At 39.9% G+C, this 20670-nt stretch overlaps 1 protein-coding gene across 1 annotated transcript in view; it reads right to left on the bottom strand.

Moving 5' to 3' along the window:
• The window catches only part of LOC100673730 (nuclear autoantigen Sp-100-like), a 45534-nt gene extending 25407 nt beyond the window's left edge, over positions 1–20127 (bottom strand). Inside the window, exon 1 of the mRNA XM_064279714.1 lies at positions 20014–20127. Within this exon, the coding sequence (XP_064135784.1) occupies positions 20014–20127 (114 nt within the window). The remainder of the gene's footprint in view (positions 1–20013) is intronic.
• Between the last annotated feature and the right edge of the window lie 543 nt (positions 20128–20670).

Below are 20670 nucleotides of genomic sequence, written 5' to 3'. Positions count from 1 at the left end.
GGTTTGGTTTTTACAAATTCCCTAAACTTCTGTTTATCTGGAAATGTCCTAATTTCACTTGCATATTTAAGAGACGGTTTTGCTGGATATATGATTCTTGGCTGACAATGTTTTTCCTTCAGTTTTTTAAATAAGTCATCCCATTGCCTTCTTGCCTGTATGGTTTCTGTTGTGTAGTCTGAGCTTATTCTTATTGGCTCTCCTTTGTAGGTGACTTTTTGTTTATCCCTAGTTTTTTTTTTAGCTACTCTTAAAATTCTCTCTTTATCTTTGGTTTTAGCAATACGCCTTGGTGACTTTCTTTTAACGTCTACTTTATTTGGAGTTCGATGAGCATCTTGGATAGATATCTTCTCATACTTTATGATGCCAGGGAGGTTTTCTGCCAACAAATCTTCAACAATTCTCTCTGTATTTTCTGTTATGCCTCCTTGTTCTGGTACTCCAATCACTTGTAGATTATTTCTCTTGATAGAGTCCCACATGATTCTTAAGGTTTCTTCATTTTTTTAATTCTTTTATCTGATTTTTCTTCAAATATATTAGTGCTAAGTGATTTATCTTCAAGTTCAGAAATTCTGGCTTCTACTTGCTCAATTCTGCTCCTCTGTATATTGAGTTGTCTATTTCTGTAATTTTATTGTTACTCTTCTGAATTTCTGATTGCTGTCTGTCTATGGATTTTTCCAGCTTATTAAATTTTTCATTATGTTCCTGAATAATCTTTCTAATTTCTTCAATTGCCTTATCTATGTGTTCCTTACACTACTCCGTCCTAAGGTCACTGTGAGTCAGAGTTGACTCGATGACACTGGGTTTTTTTTAATGTGTTCCTTGGCTTGTTCTGCGTATTGCCTCATTTCCTTCCTGATGTCTTGGAGGGTTCTGTATATTAATCTTTCATATTCTGGCTCTGGTAATTCCAGAAATGCACTTTCATCTAGAAGATCCCTGGATTCTTTGTTTTGAGAGCCTGTTGAGGTGATCATGGTCTGTTTTTTTATATGACTCGATATTGACTGTTGTCTCCGAGCCATCTATAAGTTATTTTATTAGTTTATGCTTGCTTACTGTGTTGTAGCTTCTTGCTTTGTTTTGTTTTGATATGCCCAAATGGGTTGCTTGAGTGAGCTAGCTTGATTATTTTAGCTTTTGGAGCTCTGATGTCCTGTCCCCAGATGGCTAGAGCTATTACCAGGTATATCAGTCTAGGAGTCCATTCAGTTTTCTTATATGAATTCAGCTCAGGTTTCCAGGTAGGTGATCATCAAGTGTATGGTACAGGCTCTGTCCTACAGTCTTAAAGGGGTAGGGGTGATTGGTGTATGTGCCGATATATGATTGCAGCAGGGGGTCACACTCTGAACAAGGCATGGGGCTGAGAATTGACCTCTGAGTGTCTCTGAGGAAAGATCGTCCCTGTTCCCTAGAGTGTGCAGGTGGGTGGGTTCTGCAGATGGACCATGGGCACCCAACGTTTTTGGTCATAAGGACTGGGAGGTACCAGTTATCCTTGGACCCCTGTCACAGGTGGCTGGGTGACCTGAGTGAAGCTGCCAGTCCTTGGGCCCCTAATGTGGGTAGATGAGGACCCTGTTTAATATTCAAAGCAATGTCAAACATCAAATATCCACCTCTCCACCGCACAGCTGAAATGGTTGGAGTCTGCGAACAACAGCCTATTCTCCTGAGATAGGTCCACACAGATCCATGCAGAGTGGAAAGATGCCCAAAGCCCACAGACTGTTAATGCCCGGACAGGAGCTGCTTCTGTCCTGAGCTCCCGTGGTTAGTGGAGGTAGCAAATTAACTTTTCCCCCAATTGCAAATTTTTTCCTTTCTCCTAGGCCGAGAGGATGGCTCTAGGTGCTCAACGGTGCCTGTCTCAGGCCTGGGGAATTCAGCTTCTGAAGCTGGCTTGGGGGTGGGGGGGGCACGGTAAAATATATGCAAGTACTTAGCTTTTGCCAAGGACGCCATTCTTTTCTGGTTCTTCAGGTATGAGTAGGCTGTGTGATTGGGTGCTTGTCACTGGGGAAACTGCGGCCAAACACTAGTATCAACCCATCACCGCGGCTCCGGGAATGGTGCCTGAGGGATCCCCGTGATTCAGGTCCAGTAACTCCTCTCCACTTCTGAGCAGTCTCTTCCTCTCCCTGCCCCTCAGTTCATTTTCTAAGCTTGCCTTTGATGCTCAGGGCTCCTAGCTCGTCATAAATATACTCATTTCACTTGTTTTTTCAGGTCTTTGTTGTGTAGAGGGCTTGCCAGAAGCGTCTGTGTATTCCACCATCTTGGCTCTGCCTCCTGAAGCAGTTCTTTTGAGCATAGCATACTTCCTCCTGGGTCACACTTTGTACTTCACCTTTTGGGACTTGCTGGGACTTAAGTCTAGTTATAGGTCTAGAAGCCAAAATGGGTGGTGGGGATGTGTTCTGACAACATTCAGCATTGTCTTGTAAGGCATCTGACTCAGGCAATGCCCCAGGCAATGACTTAGACAAAGGCTTTTCAGACACAGTTGGGTTAATCTTACCAGATGGGGTGGAGGGGTTAATGGTTTTACTGGAGAGGGTGGCTTAGCAGAAAAAGATGGAGTAATCTCTTCATATGGCAGTTGAGAGGGCTGGTTCTGTTGGCAGGAGTGAGTCAATGGAATTTAGGGGTTCGGTGTCTGCAAATTCTTGATTATCTGCCCATATGTCCCACTTTCAAGTTTCAGGATCCCATTTCTTCTGAATCAGTGCCCTCACTTTAAGTTCAGACACCCCTTGAAATTGGGAATTCAGTTGGCATTGTGGTTCAGCCACTCTTACAATAAGACTCTGGGTCTGGTTTTTGGCAATATCAGCTCTGTTACTGTAAGAAATAAGGCTTTCTTTCAAGGCCCAAGTGGAAAGTTTGAGGTTGTTTTTGCAGCACTTGAGCTTTGACTCCGAAGCCCTGAACTGATTTCTTTCTTTTACCACTTTGTCTAGTGAAAGTAGGACCAACCAACCAGCTTCCTTATAGTTCTCATTATGACAAAATTGTAGAAAGGTATCAAACATGTGATCACCTAGGGTCTTGCCTCTCACCAATACCTGATCTACTGATGGATATATTTTGCATATTTCTATTGCCACCTCATGCCATGGATTAGCAGTGTCCACTTTACTACCGGAAGCATAGTCATCAACATCTTTAAGACTAACCAGGCTTAAGAACCAATTTAAAAAACTCATCCTTACAACTCATCCTTTGTTTCTCTAGAACAGCTCTTGGTATCAAATGTCTTAGGCTGGGTTCTCTAAAGAAACAAAACCAGTGAAGTGTCTATAGGCATATATATATAGAGAGAGAAATTTATATGGAAACCCTGGTGGCGTAGTGTTTAAGTACTACGGCTACTAACCAAAGGGTTGGCAGTTCAAATCCACTGGGCACTCCTTGGAAACTATGTGGGGCAGTTCTACTCTGTCCTATAGGGTCGCTATGAGTTGGAATCGACTTGACGGCACTGGGGGCTTAGAGATTTATATCAAGGAAATGACTTATATGATTATAGAGGCTGGAAAGTCTGAAGTCCATTGGTCAGGCTGGAACCCTCTTCTGACTCACGTAGCTGCAAAGTCTGGCAAACTCAAGATCAGCATGTCAGACAACAGGTTGCAGAGGTTGAGAAATCCCAAGATTGGCAGGTAAGCTGATAGCTCAAGTCCAAAGAACCAGAGGTCAGATGAACAGGAGCCAGCTGCAGGATCTAGAGTGAGAAAAAGTCCATGAGCCTTGCTAGAAAGTCCACCTATATTGGATGCTGGCCACACCCCAAGGAAACTCCCTTTCAACTGATTGGCTACTCATAGCAGATCCCATCATGGAGGTGATCACATTATATGAGGTCTCATCATAGAAGAGACTCCATCATTATACAAGTGCCAAACTACTTCATAACTGCCAAACCACAGAGAATTATGCCCCAACAAAGTTGACACACAACCTTAATGATCAAATCAAGTCAGGAAATCTCATGCGTGGCCAGTGTAGAACAGTGCTCCATAGGGTTTTCAGTGGCTGTGATCTTTTGGAAGCAGATTGCCAAGGCTTTCTTCTGATGTACCTCTGAATGGACTAAAGCCACCAACCTTTAGGTTAGCAGCAAGTGCATTTGTGTCACCCAAAGACCACACTGTCACACAGCTGTTGTTGTTAGTTACTGTGGTGTTGATTTCTACCCTTAGGAACCCAGAAATATGGGAAAGGGAGCAGACAAGATAAATTAGAAACAAAATGTAAATACAGTTTAACAAGAAGGGTTGCTAGCTGTTCCTTTTCAGCCCAGAGATTCAGGGAGCCTAAGAGCAAAAAATGACCCTCCCAGTGACTGAGACACACTGAGCAGTCACTCTTGACCCAGTCCAGACTGTGTCATGTAGTCATCTTCCTCCATGTCCATGGTAAGGGGCACCTGAAGCCAGTTCAGGCCAGAGCTGTGAAAGGCGGACCTGACTTTGGGCACTTTGCCATTTCCCCTTTGGGCCCCTTCTCCTTATGTGGCCACCCCACATTTACTACTTCTTTATTTTCAAATGACTTCCTCCTCCCAGACCCCTCCGCAGCTCCTCAAGTCAGGGACATTCCTTCTGTCACTAATTATTACTGTATTCTTTGTGGGAATCCTTTCTGAGGCAGTGTGGGAACCTGACCAGACATCTAGGCTCTAGTCATTCTGCAGGATCTGGCTCTACCGCTTATTAGCATGTGTCCTCAAACAAGTAATTAACTATTTGCAGACTCAGTTTCTCCAAAGTGCCATGGAAACAGAGAATGTGGACTTAACGGTTTTCCAAATTATTAAACTTATGGTGGTGTTTTTGCTAGGCTTCTAATGGCAAGATTTTTGGCTAAAGCTGAGGAAGTTTTTTTTCCCGCCTCTATTTTCTCCTCTCTAATTTCCTACTGTCTTTAGCAGAGAAAAATATTAAGGTAATTTAGAGGATGTATGTTTTCCCCTCAACTGTTAAGTAAAATTTAACACAGCTAAGAGAAATCAAAGGAACAGATAACAATTGTTCCTTTTCTCTTTTCCTACACCCACTCCCCCTTTTAGCAAAGGAAAATTGCCATTAGCTGAATACATTCCAAGGTTGTTTCTTTGTACTTTGTTTTAAATGAAATGCATCCAAGAAAATTTCTTTGTTTTTGTGGAGCTTTACATTTTACAATATAATTCTGCTCTATGATTTTAAAAACAGCTATATGGAGGTATAATTTAGCCTTGATGAAATTCACTCATTTTAAATGTACACTAGATAAGTTTCGTCAAATGCATATAATTGTGTAGCCACCGCCACACTCAAGACACAGGTCATTTCCATCACTCCAACGAGCCCCTCTGTGCCTCTTTGCAGGCAATCCCCTCCCATTAGCCCCACCTCAGGCGATCACTAACGTGCTTGCTGTAACTATAATTTTTGCCTTTTCTAGAATTTCATGTAAATGGAATAGTGTAGTATATAGTCTTTTGTGTCTGGATTTTTTTTTTAAAGCACTTTATTTTTTAAAGCAGTTTTAGGTTTATAGGAAAATTACAAAGACAGTACAGAGTTCCCATAGACTCCCTGCACCTGTTTTTCCTGTTATTAACATCTTACATTCTTGTGTTGCATTTGTGACAATTGTTGAACCAATGTGGATACATTATTATTAACTAAAGTGCATTCTTTACATTCGGATTTACTCTTCCTTAGGTACAATCAGAAGGGTTTTGACTAAAGCATAATGTCCCGTGTTCACCATTACAGTATCATGCAGAATAGTTTTGCTGCCCTTAAAACATCCCTGTGCGCCACTTATTCATCCTTCCTCCTTCTCCCTGAACACTGGGCAACCACTGATCTCTTTACTGTCTCTATTAGTTAAGCTCTCAGCTGCTAATGGAAAAGTCAAAGGTTCAAACCCCCTAGCAGCTCCAGGGGAGAAAAAAGCTGGCGATCTGCTCCCGTAAAGATTACATACAGCACAGGAAACCCTGCGGGACAGTTCTACTCTGCCATAGACGGTTGCTATGATTTGAAATTGACTGGACGGCGCGCAACAACATGTTTTGCCTTTTCCAGAATGTCATATTAGTGGAATAATACAGTGTGTAGTTTTTCACGTCTGAATTTTTCATTTGGCGTAGTATTTGAAAGATTCTTCAATGCTCTTGCGTGTATCAGTGATTTATTATTTTTTATTGCCGAGTAGTGTTCTATTATAAGATATTTGAATTGTTTTCAGTTTTGTTCAGGTTAGCATAATGCTGCCGTGATCTTTCAGGGAGCCTAAGTGCAAAAAATGACCCTTACCTTAATGATAAGCTATTTGTGGGAGAGTGTTTTGGCTCATCACAAAAACTCTACCAGAGGAAGGCAATGATTCCTGTTTTACCGATGAGGAAACAGAGGCAGGAGGAAAGTTTTGTGCTTTATAGACTTTTCTCCCATTAATCTGTTGACCCACTAACTCTAGGGTATAGATCTCTTGTGCTCACTTGCATTTTTCGTTTATGTTTTCTTTCCTTTTAAAACTTTTGCTTTAATACAAGAATATAAGTTAACTCTTAAACAAAATTAGAAAATAGAGATATATAAAAGAAAAAGGAGATAAAAATCACCTGTTTCCTCTGTCCAGAAGAGATCATTGTTAACATTTTATATGACATTATGACCTGTGTCTGTGCATATGTGTGTTTCTTCTTATAAAAATGGATCAATATTGTGCCTAATCTTTTGTATCTTGATTATCACATCAATCTCGAAGACTTTTTTTCCTTACTTCTATACTGGAGATCTTTTCCCATCAATATGTACATTTACAACATTCTTTAGTATGTTTGCTGAATCTTTACATTGATGACTGAATATGGATTTCCATATTGATGGTACATAACATTGAGGCTATTTTCAATTTTATGCTATTATTATCACTAATTTTATATTTACTTCTAAGAATTTATTTATGCCCCCACCTATTTTCAAAACATACATTTGTGTTTTGAGATAATCCTTTGGTTTTAAGATCTGCCTATCTCTTCAAAAGCCTAACATTGGCTTCTGTCCTAGAGAGTCTAGAGATGCTGGTGAGGGCATCGAACTTGGTGTATAGATGGAGAAATGGAACTCATCCAAGTAAAAAAATATGTCTATTAGGCAAGACATGCAGGTGATGGGTTTTGTACTTTGTCTCAGATATTTTTGTGATTTGAATGTGGAGAAAAAAAAAACTACCCTAAAAAAGGGGAACTTTTGAATAAAAAATTGACAGTGAAGTGTCTGAAAGAACAAGCTTACTTTAGCAATGCAACTCCAGAGGTTTCAGTTCTCCCTCTCCCTCTTCTCTTCCCAAACTAGAAAAGTCTTAAAATACTTGGACTCAGTTGAAAAAAAAAAAAAAAAACTTCAATATTAGAGAGGGGATTGGAGCTGATGACAAGGAAAGAACCTGAGACCAACAGTAACCAGCCAAAATGACAATGATAAAAATAATTTAGTTCTTCTCTAGAAGTGCCCAGTCCAAATTTGTCTCTTTCCATTTACGTGGACTATATTTATTCCCCTTGAGTTCCTTTCAATAGCAACTTCTCTCAAAATCTCTTTACCAGTGAAAATGATAGAATAGCATAATCAATGGAGGGGATCCATTTACATTTAAAGTCTTTTTTTCCACCACCATTTCTTCATTTTCTAAAAAAAAAAAAAAAGAGAGAGAGAGAGAGAGAAACTGGAGGCAGAAGGAAGCTTAGATAGACATCATTTAGTCCAGCCTCTTCATTTTATAGATGAGGAACTAGCTGGAGAATATATTGTTTCGTTTTCATTCTGATACTTACTTTTTCTTTTTCCTCTAAAGGTTTAGGTCTTCAATTCTTGGCTTATGTAACCACTTTGAAAATAGTGGTTTCCTTAGCAACTCCTTAATTCACAATGACTGAACTGGGTTTTCTGAAAGAAACGTATTTTCTCTCTTTAAGGGATGAGATTTAAACCGCTCAGGACTATTTCAGCTCAAAATCTTAACTGTTCAACATTCCCCACTTAACCCACTACATTTTTCTGTATCTTTAACCTTTCTTATTTTACCCCTCCCTGTTTTAGAGGAAGAACTAGCCTTGTTCCTTTGAAAAGGTACATTCTCCATCTGTGTGCTTTTTTTTCTTTTGTTTCTCAAAACTTTCTGTTTTTGCAAAGTAAACTATGTTAAAAAATTAATTGAATGCAAAATAGAAAATGAGACATCAAGACTATTCTTCTATTTCAACAATGATTGTCCAGCAAAATAAAAATTAGGTACTAATTACATTATCCATAAAAATAAAAAAAAATAATAAAGCATATAGTAATTAACATAATTAAGAATGTAGAAAACCTTTATGAAGAAAAAATTTAAACTCAATTACAATGGATCACAAAGAAGACCTGAATGTACCAAGCTTAGGGATGGAATGACTTAATGTATGTAAAGATAAAGATTCTTCTCAAATCAATCAGGTCATTCATGGCAATTCCAACAAATTTCATAGGACCTTTTTAGGGGCTTGACAACTGATTCTAGAATGTTCATGGAGGTATAAAGGGTAAAGTATAAAATAGGTAAGAGATTTTGATAAAATAAGAGCAAAGGCACTGAGAGGGGTTGGATTCAGCTGTTTTAATATTAAAGCTTGTTAGAAAATCAGAAAACCAGTGGAACAAACTAGATAGCATAGAACACACACATACATTTTTCCATCTAAATTTTCTATATGTTATATGATGGAGATGACATCACAAACCTGATGGATCCCTACCTCATACCATATACAAAGGTGGACTCCAGAGGGATTAAAGACCAATTGTGAAAGTAAAACTATAAACTTAATGGAAAAAATATAGGCAAATATTATTGTAATCTTTTAGTGGAAAAAGATTTCTTAAGACTGCCAAAGCACAAGCTATAAGGTTAAATAAAACTTGGTGGATTTTAATATTTCATTATCAAGGATTTCAGTTTGATGTGGTACACAATGAACAAAGTTGGCAGAAGGATATTGGAGTAAAAGAAATTACTTTTAATGTTCAGAGATGACATTACACACACATACACACAAGAAAATGAATAGAAAAATGGGCAAATTATGAGAAATCAGTTCACAGAAGGGGAAACATAAACAGCAAGTATGTGAAGAGATAATGCAACTCACTAGTAATCAAAGATATCCAAAGAGAACAACAATGAAACAGCACATTACATCCATCAACTTGGCAAAAAAGATACAGAGGGATAATATTATTATCTAAAATATGGAGAAACAGAACTCTCAGTTACTGCAAGTAGGGATAAAACTGATGGGTTATCCTGGAGACAGATTCGGCAGTATTTAGTGAAATTAAGTGTGTGACTAGCCTATGACTTAATAATCCCCTTCCTGGATTCATATCCCTGAGAAACTCTTTCTCAGGTCCATGTGAGGGCATGTATGAAGTTGTTCTGTGAAACACTATTTGTGTTAGTGGGGAGTTGGAGGTAACCTACCTCATTCATTATTAAGGGAATGGGTGAGTATAACAGGGTGTATGCCTACAATGGTATATTATGCAGCAGTAAGAAGCTACAAACTAAAAGTACGTAGAGTGACATGGTTAGATCTTAAAAACCAGGGTTGAGTAAAAAAGGAAGCCAAATGAGATCTATAGCAAAATATTTTGTAAATTTAAAACATACAGATCAATACCATGCATCTTTCAGGAATACTGACACATCTGGTGATGTTTATTCAACATATTAGAGAGGAATTGGGGTAGGTATGGAAATATCAGAGAACATATGTGAAGGCTTAACAGACCCATGATAATACAGTGCCTCCAAAAGTATGATGAACTCAACCCTCCACCTGTGGGAAAAGATATACTCATGTTCACTCAAGCAAAGAAAATTCACTCATTCAACGAATACTTATTGATTACCCCTAGAAATGGAAAAAAGAAAAAAAAAAAACCATCCAAAGCCCCAGTGCACAGAAATAGCCATTGCTAACATTTTGTACACCTGTGTACTTTTTTCCACCTCCTTCTTTCATTTCTGAATCCTTGACAAAAAAAAATTATACTTTTATGTTAAAACACATTTTCCATTTCTAATTATATTTTACCTAATGCTACAAAAGTTGCTATTTTCCCATCCTAAAACTTAATTCCAAGATTTTCTTAACTATCATCATCTGCCTTCCTATTTCTCATCTCAAGAGTATTTCTTCAAATAGTTAACCAAACTTACTTTCTCATTCAATTCCAATCTAGAACAATTATAATTTCTTTTACCATTCCATTATAGCCGTTTTCTCAAAGGGTGCTGAGGTTTTCTTAATTTTTTTGGTTAGATCAATGAGCATTTTTTGGTATACGCTTTAATATATGCTATGAAGCCCGATATATGCTAAGTTGTGGACTACAAAATGGTTCTAGTACAGGCTCTGCCCTCTAGGACATTACACTTTTGTTGGTGAAATATATATGGGAATGGATAATCCTGATTCCATGTTCTTAGCACAGAGATAGATGCGTTCCAAGGTTGCTACTGCAGCCGAAGTGGGAAGTTTGGACTCAGGAAGGCTTTTTGAAAGAAATTTAGTTTGAGTGTTGAAGGATGAACTGGGTAAATAAGATTAAGGACATTCTAGATAGACCGGTGGGGTCCGTGAGTGGTGCAAATGGTTAACGTGCGCGGCTGCTAACTGAAAAACGAAGGTTTGCATCCACCCAGAGGTGCTTTGGAAGAAAAGTCTGGTGATCTACTTCCAAAAAATCAATAATTGAAAACCCTCTGGAGCACAGTTCAACTCGAACACTGATGGGGTCACCATGAGTTGGAGTCAGGTTTGGCTTTTTTTTTGTAGATAGACCACTGGTTCTCAGCCGTAGTTATATATTTGAGCTAACAGCAAAAACAAATAAAAAATCTCCAATGCCCAGGCCCCACCCTAGACCAATGAATTATAATCTCTAGGAATGGACCCTGAGTGTATTTTTTGGTTTAAAGATCTGAGAACCACAGATCTAGACTGAGTCAAGAACAAGAGCTAAGCCATAGCGGCGGAGATTGCAGGCCATGTGGCTAGTAAATGGCATAGCTGCCAACCCTGGACTATCTCTCTCCAAAGACTGTGTTCTTAACCACTCCTCATTGCTGTTTGTACATGATCGAGGTAGTATTAGTCAGAATGCATTGGGTTACACTGCTGTTAAAAAATGAATGAACAATTTGGTGGCTGAAAAAAAAGACATTTTTTCTCTCTTGCTTCCATTGCAGGTTATTGGAGGAATCACTGCTGGATGACCTGCCCTTGTGGAGCCTTCACTGTTTGGAGCCAGTTGCTCTGCCCGGGAAAGTAGCAAATTGTATACCAGTTCTTAAAGGCTTGCACTTAGAAATGGCACATGCCACTTCTGCTCACATGCACTGGCCAGATCGAGTCTGTGGCCACACCTAACATGAAGGGGATGGAGAATGTGCCCAGAAGATAACTGGAATATTTGTAAAAAAAATAACTATTATTCAGCTATATTAAATAAAATTCAATTGCCAAAGGCAACCAGCTATATTCAACTGAGTTTCCGCAGTATAAAGTGACCTGGAAGTAGCAATTTCACTGTATTTGTACCAACTAGACTATCACTAGGGAAGCTGAAAGCTTTACTTTTGAATTCCTGCATCTAATTCTCCCACTTTCAATTTCTTAACACAGATTTTGGGCTTGCTGGAAGGGTAAGAATTGGGTTTCCAAGGTTTCAGCACTTCCTATGTTTGTTTCAATGGAAACTCTCTTTCATCTTCAGAGGGTAAACCCAATGTAACTATGACTTATTGAACCAACCAGAACACGTACCCACCCAGGTTCCATTTCTCCTTTTCTATTCGAGGAAACAGACTTGACTCACTCCAGCTTTCTCCCATCTTTGTTTCCATTGCTTATAAATTGCAACAGCATTTATCTCATTTGTTATGATTTCAAAGAACTTACCCCTAAGTTGTCTCATTTGGTCCCCAAATCAATTTCATGGTGAAGATATAATTTAATGTGTTTTACAGATGAGAAAATTGAGGCTCAGAAAGGTGAGGAAAGGTATCAGAGATTTCTGAAGTGTTTACATCTCCTGACAAGTACCCTAGTCTTCTTTTTACTTTTGTATCATTTTCTCCCTTTAAGGAGTTAAAATATTCATTCATTGTTTCATTCATTCACTCAATAAGAATTTATTGTTTATTTTAAGTCTGGCATTGAACCAGCTGCAGAAGGTATAAATACAAGATCCCTTACCCTTCTGGATGCTCTGTTGAAGGAGATGCTGACTGTTGGCCACAGCCTTTCCATCTCCAAACAGAAATCTTATTTTTTCATGTAACCAGCATGTTCCATCCCTGGATCTCAGGAACCCTAGGTCCCTACCCTAAAATGACCCCAACTGGCCTAAATCAGTTGTGTTATAAGATGGATTTGAGGGCAGACTGGTAGTCTAGTTTTAGATAATAAATTATAAGAGAAAGTTGGCAGGGAAGATCTTCTCTCACCAAATAAAAAGACAAGGACTATAAAGGTGAAAGCCCTTTTGCCTCTCCTTTCCTTTCCCAAGAATAGACTTGATATCCAGAACTACACTAGTCCTTCTGTGACCATGTTTCAGACCAACATGCTGTGGATGGAGGAATAGAAAGATAGTAGAGCTTGGGTCCTTGATGGTACTGTTGAATTTCTGGGCTGCCTACATCTAGGCTTGTCATGAGAGGAAAAATAAATCCTTTATTTGTATAGGTCTTGGTGAATTGAAATTTATGTTACCGCCAGTGGAATGGATTCCTAAGTAATTCAATGGGCTATTTTGGTGACAGACTCATTAACAATTCCTGTTTGTGTTAGGGTTGTTAGTTATTGCCTGCCCACCCCAGCCACTCCTAAGGGACTTTATACCCCAGTCACGGACCCTACTGCTGAAATAACAAATGGAATGATTGTGTTCTGTCCAGTGGGATCTTTCTCCCTATAGCCGGGGCTGATCCCAGGGTAACCAACCACAGATGCACCAGTGAACTACAACCTAGCAAGGAAAAAGTGAACTGAAGGGCCTGAAATTTTCTTTCAGGAATCTGGAACTTAGAATTGAGAGGATGAGTCAATGAGCTAAGAGAGCTGCGTCAAGGGTCATGGAAAGGGTTTGAAGCTGGAGTGTATGTTATGGACCATGAGCAAGCAGAAATCATGAGGAAGCTGGTTGCGACCGAGGTGCAGAAAGAAGCGGAAACAGATCCCTGAGAGAAGAAGAAGCAATGTCTTGGAGGTTTTGTGCACCAATTCCGGACCATGTGTGTTCTTGTTATGAATCACCTCCTCCTTGAGTTAGCATGAGTGAACCTTTGTCCTTGTCATCAAATAAGGTCTAATTAGTGTTGCTGTTGTGGTGGTTATTAATTGCCATCAAGCTGATTCCAATTCATGATGACCTTACAAGTGCAGAGTAGAACTGCTCCATTGGGTTTTCAAGGCTGTGACCATTCAGAGGCAGATCTCCAGGCCTGTCTTCTGAGACACCTTTGGGTGGGTTTGAACTGCCAACCACTTAACTACCAGCTTAACCATTTGTGCCACTCAATAAAAAAAAAAAAAAAAATGTTTTCAGTTTTGTGTTCAACATCTCCCAATGCCACTTTCCTTATAAATATAGTACAAAAGGCAATACCTCCTCCACCGGTTTTGCTGTGTGGATTATATATGAACAGTACCCAGCACAATCCTTGGCACATACTGGCAGCTTAGGGAACTACTTTCTTTCCCTATCAAGTAGGGCTGTGTGACGGATGTATGCAAGGAGAGGCTGGGCCACATATTTTAGGAGAAGCTTATTAAGCTTTGGGTGGATGGTTGAAAACGTACCTTCTTTTAGCAATATTTTCTGATTCTCCATGTCTCAGATTGAGCCAGGTTCTCCAAGTAAACCAATAGACTTCTTTTGCCTTGTATAAATCCATAATGGGATGGGTTAATGATAATTGGCTAGGCCTAGGTCATGTGCCCAACCTACTCACATGCTCGACTGGATCTATTGGACCTTCTTTTGGTCCCACAAATGAAGGAATGCTGAGCAGGAAAAAACAAGATACGTCCACTATAACAGGTCATTCTGTCCTTCATGTTCCTCTAACACTACCTGAATAATAACTGTCTGAGTAAATAATTAACATTTGTTTGGCATTCTCTATATGCCTGGTACTTTGCTAAATGCTTTTCATGGACCATCTCATTTAGCACTTCCATCTGATCTAGGGCTTACAGTGATCCAAGACACAGGTACTATAATCTCCATTTTATAGAGAGGGAGCTGAGCACAGAGAGGTTAACTACATTGCTCATAGCTACACAACAACTCCTAAGTGGTTCAGATAGAGCCCAAACAACAAAAAAAAAAAAAACAGAGATAGGGCCCAGTCAGTCTAATTTCCCACCCCTCTGGAAATCACAGGAAACAGGGAAGCTGATGTAAGGGTCATAGAGTGAGAGGAAGCTTGCTGAATAGACTCTTGTGGGTGACAACAAGCAGGAAAGGCCACCCCTCTACTCCCCTCTAAAAAAAACTCAGAAAATACCCCCTTCCCAGGTTAAAGTCCTTTTCCGGTGCCAGAAGAATACACAGATTTATAGACTTCCCAAGCTGGAGGAGTTTTTAGAGATCTTACAACCAGTTAGGGCCAGAGACAGTTTTAGTGAAAATATTCCCAAATGTGGAATCTGTTGCTTTATGAATTTTACTCTTTCAGGTTCAGTCATCATCCAGGACAGAGACCATTTTCCTTGACGTGGCCGATCAGGCCCTTCATGAGCTGACCTCTGCCTGCTGCTCTAGCCCAATCCCTTGGCATCGTCACGTCTTCCTTTCAAATTTGAGGTCCAGCCATAGTGAAATTCTCACACATACGCACACACACACACAAAGTAATAATAATTCTTGGATCACTGTATATTCTCATTGTTGGTCTACACGTGACCCTGTTTTATTTTATTTCTCTATTCATTCACTTTATAATGTTATAATGAATATCTGTATAGCTGAAATTCTTTCCATCTCACTCCAACTGTCTCCAAAATACTTTAGGTCTGGATTTAAAAGCTTCCTTGATTCTCTTTTTCCATTCTCAAGTCTGGGTTACAAATTTTATCCAAGCTCCCATCAAATTCTGTCTTATCCCTGTCCAATTTTATCACAACATGCAATTACCATTAAAAAACCCACTGCTGTTGAGTTGACCCAACTCATAGTGACCCTGTAACCAAAAAACCCAGTGACCCTATATTGCCGATTAATTTGTTTGTCTCCCACTAGGAAGCACTAGTCTGTGAACTTATTGAAACCAGGAATGGCTGATCCAATATTCCAGTCTGAGTGCTTAGCACAGGGCCTGGCACATAGCATGTGCTCAATATAGTTCACTTGCTGCAAATTTTTTCTACTAAAGGCCAGATAATAAATATTTTTGGTTTTGCGGTTTGTTCAGTCTCTGTTAAAGCTTCTTGACTCTACCATGGTAGTGTGAAAGCAGCCATACATAGACAACATGTAAACAAATGGAAGTGACTGTATTGCAATAAAAACTTTACTTACATTAAAAAAAAAAAAAGGAAAATAACCGGTGTTGGCAAGGATGTGGAGGAACTGGAACTCTTGATCATTGCTGGTGGGAATCTAAAATGGCATAGCCTCTGTGAAAAACAGTTTGGCTGTTCTTCAGAGAATTAAACATAAAATTACCATATGATCCAGAAACTCCACTCCTGGGTATATACCCAAAAGACTTGAATCAAACAGATACTTACCCGCCAATATTTGTTACAAGCATTCTTAACAATAGTCAAAAGGTAGAAACAGCCCAGGTGCCCACCAACACATAAATGGATAAACAAACTGTCCTGTACCTGTACAATGGAATATTATACAGGCATAAAGAAAATGGAATTCCGATACATGCTATGACACGGAAGAACCATGATAATATTTCACTGAATGAAGCACATCAGACACCAAAAACCAAACCCACTGCTGCTGAGTTAATTCTGATGCATGGTGACCCCATGTGTTATAGAGTAGAACTGCTCCATAGGATTTTCTTGGCTGTAATTTTTTTTTTAAATAATTTTTATTGTGCTTTAAGTGAAAGTTTACAAATCAAGTCAGTCTCTCACACAAAAACCCATATACACCTTGCTACACACTCCGAATTACTCTCCCCCTAATGAGACAGCCCACTCTCTCCCTCTACTCTCTCTTTTCGTGTCCTTTTTGCCAGCTTCTAACCCCCTCCACCCTTTCATCTCCCCTCCAGGCAGGAGATGCCAACATAGTATCAAGTGTCCACCTGATCCAGAAAGCTCACTCCTCACCAGCATCCCTCTCCAACCCATTGTCCAGTCCAATCCATGTTCGAAGAGTTGGCTTCGGGAATGGTTCCTGTCCTGGGGCAACAGAAGGTCTGGGGGCCATGACCACCAGGGTCCTTCTAGTCTCAGTCAGATCATTAAGTCTGGTCTTATGAGAATTTGGGGTCTGCGTCCCACTGCTCTCCTTCTCCCTCAGGGGTACTCTGTTGTGTTCTCTTTCAGGGCAGTCATTGGTTGTAGCCAGGCACCACCTAGTTCTTCTGGTCTCAGGATGATGTAGTTGCTGGTTCATGTGGCCCTTTCTGTCTCTTGGGCTTGTAATCACCTTGTGGCCTTGGTGTTCTTCATTCTCCTTTGATCCAGGTGGGTTGAGACCAATTGATGCATCTTAGATGGCAGCTTGCTAGCATTTAAGACCCCAGATGCCACTCTTCAAAGTGGGATGCAGAATGTTTTGTTAATAGATTTTATTATGCCAATTGACTTAGATGTCCCCTGAAACCACGGTCCCCAGACCCCTGCCCCTGTTACGCTGGCCTTCAAAGCATTCAGTTTATTCAGGAAACTTCTTTCCTTTTGGTTTAATCCAATTGTGCTGACCTCCCCTGTATTGTGTGCTGTCTTTCCCTTCACCTAAAGTAGTTCTTATCTACTGTCTAATTAGTGAATACCCCTCTCCCACCCTCCCTCCCTCCCTCCTCATAACCACAAAAGAATGTTTTCTTCTCATTTTAAACTATTTCTCAAGTTCTTATAATAGTGGTCTTATACAATATTTGTCCTTTTGCAGCTGACTAATTTCACTCAGCATAATGCCCTCCAGGTTCCTCCATATTATGAAATGTTTCACAGATTCCTCACTGTTCTTTATCGATGCGTAGTATTCCATTGTGTGAATATACCATAATTTATTTATCCATTCATCTGTTGGTGGGCACCTTGGTTGTTTCCATCTTTTTGCTATTGTAAACAGTGTTGCAATAAACATGGGTGTGCATATATCTGTTCGCGTAAAGGCTCTTATTTCTCTAGGATATATTCCAAGGAGTGAGATTGCTGGATCGAATGGTAGTTCTATTTCTAGCTTTTTAAGTAAGTGCCAAATCAATTTCCAGAGTGGTTGTACCGTTTGACATTCCCACCAGCAGTGTAGAAGTGTTCCAATCTCTCCACAGCCTCTTCAACATTTATTATTTTGTGTTTTTTGGATTAAGGTCAGCCTTGTTGCAGTGAGATGAAATCTCATTGTAGTTTTGATCTGCATTTCTCTAATGGCTAATGATCGTGAACATTTCCTCGTATATCTGTTAGCTACCTGAATGTCTTCTTTAGCGAAGTGTCTGTCTATTCATATCTTTTGCCCATTTTTTAATTGGGTTGTTTGTCTTTTTGCAGTTGAGTTTTTGCAGTATCATGTAGATTTTAGAGATCAGGTGCTGATCAGAAATGTCATAGCTAAAAATTTTTTCCCAGTCTGTAGGCAGTCTTTTTACTGTTTTGGTGAAGTCTTTGGATGAGCATAGGTGTTTGATTTTTAGGAGCTCCCAGTTATCTAGTTTTTCTTCTATGTTCCTCATAACGTTTTGTATACTGTTTATGCCATGTATTAGGGCTCCTAACATTGTCCCTATTTTTTCTTCCATGATCTTTATCGTTTTAGATTTTATATTTAGGTCTTTGATCCATTTTGAGTTCGTTTTTGTGCATGGAGTGATGTATGGGCCTTGTTTCATTTTTTTGCAGATGGATATCCAGTTATGCCAGCACCATTTGTTAAAAAGACTGTCTTTTCCCCATTTAACTGTTTTGGGGCCTTTGTCAAATATCAGCTGCTCATATGTGCATGGATTTATGTCTGGATTCTCAATTCTGTTCCATTGGTCCATGTATCTGTTCTTGTACTAGTACCCAGCTGTTTTGACTACTGTGGTGGTATAATAGGTTCTAAAATCAGGTAAAGTAAGGCCTCCCGCTTTGTTCTTTTTCAGTAATGCCTTATATATCCTGGGCCTCTTTCCCTTCCATATGAAATTGGTGATTTGTTTTTCCATCTCATTAAAGAACGTCCTTGGGATTTGGATTGGAATTGCATTAAATGTATAGATCGCTTTTGGTAGAAGAGATATTTTTATAATGTTAAGTCTTCCTATCCATGAGCAAGGTATGTTCTTCCACTTTTGTAAGTCTCTTTTGGTTTCTTGCAGGAGTGTACAGTAATTTTCTTTGTATAAGTCTTTTACATCTCTGGTAAGACTTATTCCTAAGTATTTTATCTTCTTGGGGGCTGCTGTAAATGGCATTGATTTGGTGATTCTCTCTTCAATGTTCTTTTTGTTGATATAGAGGAATCCAACTGATTTTTGTATGTTTATCTTGTATCCTGATACTCTGCTGAACTCTTCTATTAGTTTCAGTAGTTTTCTGGAGGATTCTTTAGGGTTTTCTGTGTATAAGATCATGTCATCTGCAAATAGAGATACTTTTACTTCTTCCTTGCCGATCCGGACGCCCTTTATTTATCTAGCTTAATTGCTCCGGCTAGGACTTCCAGCACAATGTTGAATAAGAGTGGTGATAAAGGGCATCCTTGTCTGGTTCCCGATCTCAATGGGAATGTTTTCAGACTCTCTCCATTTAGGGTGATATGTTGGCTGTTGGCTTTGTGTAAATGCCCTTTATTATGTTGAGAAATTTTCCTGCTATTCCTATTTTGCTGAGAGTTTTTATCATGGATGAGTGTTGAACTTTGTCAAATGCCTTTTCTGCATCAATTGATAAAATCATGTGATTCTTATCTTTTGTTTTATTTATGTGGTGGATTACATTAATTGTTTTTCTAATGATGAGCGATCCCTGCATACCTGGTATGAATCCCACTTCGTCACGGTGAATTATTTTTTTGATATGTTGTTGAATTCTACTGGGTAGAATTTTGTTGAGGACTTTTGCATCTACATTCATGAGGGTATAGGTCTATAATTTTCTTTTCTTGTGATGTCTTTACCTGGTTTTGGTATCAGGGATATGGTGGCTTCATAGAATGAGTTAGGTAGTATTCCATCCTTTCTATGCTCTGAAATACCTTTAGTAGTAGTGGTGTTAACTCTTCTCTGAAAGTTTGGTAGAACTCTGCAGTGAAGCCATCCAGACCAGGGCTTTTCATTGTTGGGAGTTTTTTGATTACCTTTTCAATCTCTTCTTTTGTTATGGGTCTATTTCGTTGTTCTACCTCTGTTTGTGTTAGTTTAGGTAGGTAGTGTGTTTCTAGGAATTCATTCATTTCTTCTAGGTTTTCAAATTTGTTGGAGTATAGTTTTCCATAGCAATCTGATATGATTCTTTTAATTTCAGTTGGGTCTGTTGTAATATTGCCCAACTCATTTCTTATTCGGGTTATTTGCTTCCTCTCCTGTTTTTCTTTAGTCAGTTTGGCCAATGGTTTATCAATTTTGTTGAGTTTTTTCAAAAAAACAGCTTTTCGAGGTGGGGCCAAAGTGGCTGACGAGGTAGAAGTTACCTCGGATCCCTCTTGCAACAAAGACTCAGAAAAACAAGTGAATCGATAACATACATGACAATCTACGAGCTCTGACCATCAAACACAGATCTAAAGAGTTGACCTGAGTTACAGGGGAGCAAAAAGCTGCATCCTGAAGCAGCAACCGCTTCTGGAACTGGCAGCCTGTGCCACAGTCTTGAGCCCTCATGGTTCCCGGGTGCCAAGTGGTGGGGCTGATTGCGGCTTGCTGAGGTGGGGCAGGCACGGGACACAGCCCTAATCCCTAGCCCCCTGGGGTAACCTCCGTAGAGACTCAGCCAGCGCAAGCAGGCTGCACACTAACAGGGCTAAAGAGAGAACAAGCAACCACAGGGAAGCAGTGACTGTTTTTGGAGCCTGAAGCCAGCGTTCCAGTTAGAAAACCTTGGTGCCGGGCTTTGGACTGGGCACAGGGGAGCAGAGAACGGCATTCTGAGGTGGCACAAACATGGGACACAGCCCTAGCCCCCAGAAGTGACCTCGGGGGAAGCCCAGCCAGTGCACGCAGGCAGCGCAGTGACGCGGCTGACAGTAGGAGAAATCACCGGGAGACAGTGACTGGTTTTGGAGCCTGGAGTGTGGCGTCCCAGCCCAGAAACCTTGGCACTGGGCTTTTGACTGGGAGCAGAGGAAATGACCACGGCTTCTGAGTCAGCACAAGCACATGACGTGGGCCTGACCCTTGGGGACAATCTTGACCCAGCCAATGCAC

Source organism: Loxodonta africana, chromosome 2 (assembly GCF_030014295.1).
Source record: "Loxodonta africana isolate mLoxAfr1 chromosome 2, mLoxAfr1.hap2, whole genome shotgun sequence".
NCBI classification, from domain to species: Eukaryota; Metazoa; Chordata; class Mammalia; order Proboscidea; family Elephantidae; genus Loxodonta; species Loxodonta africana.
This window is presented reverse-complemented; position numbering and strand designations above follow the sequence as displayed.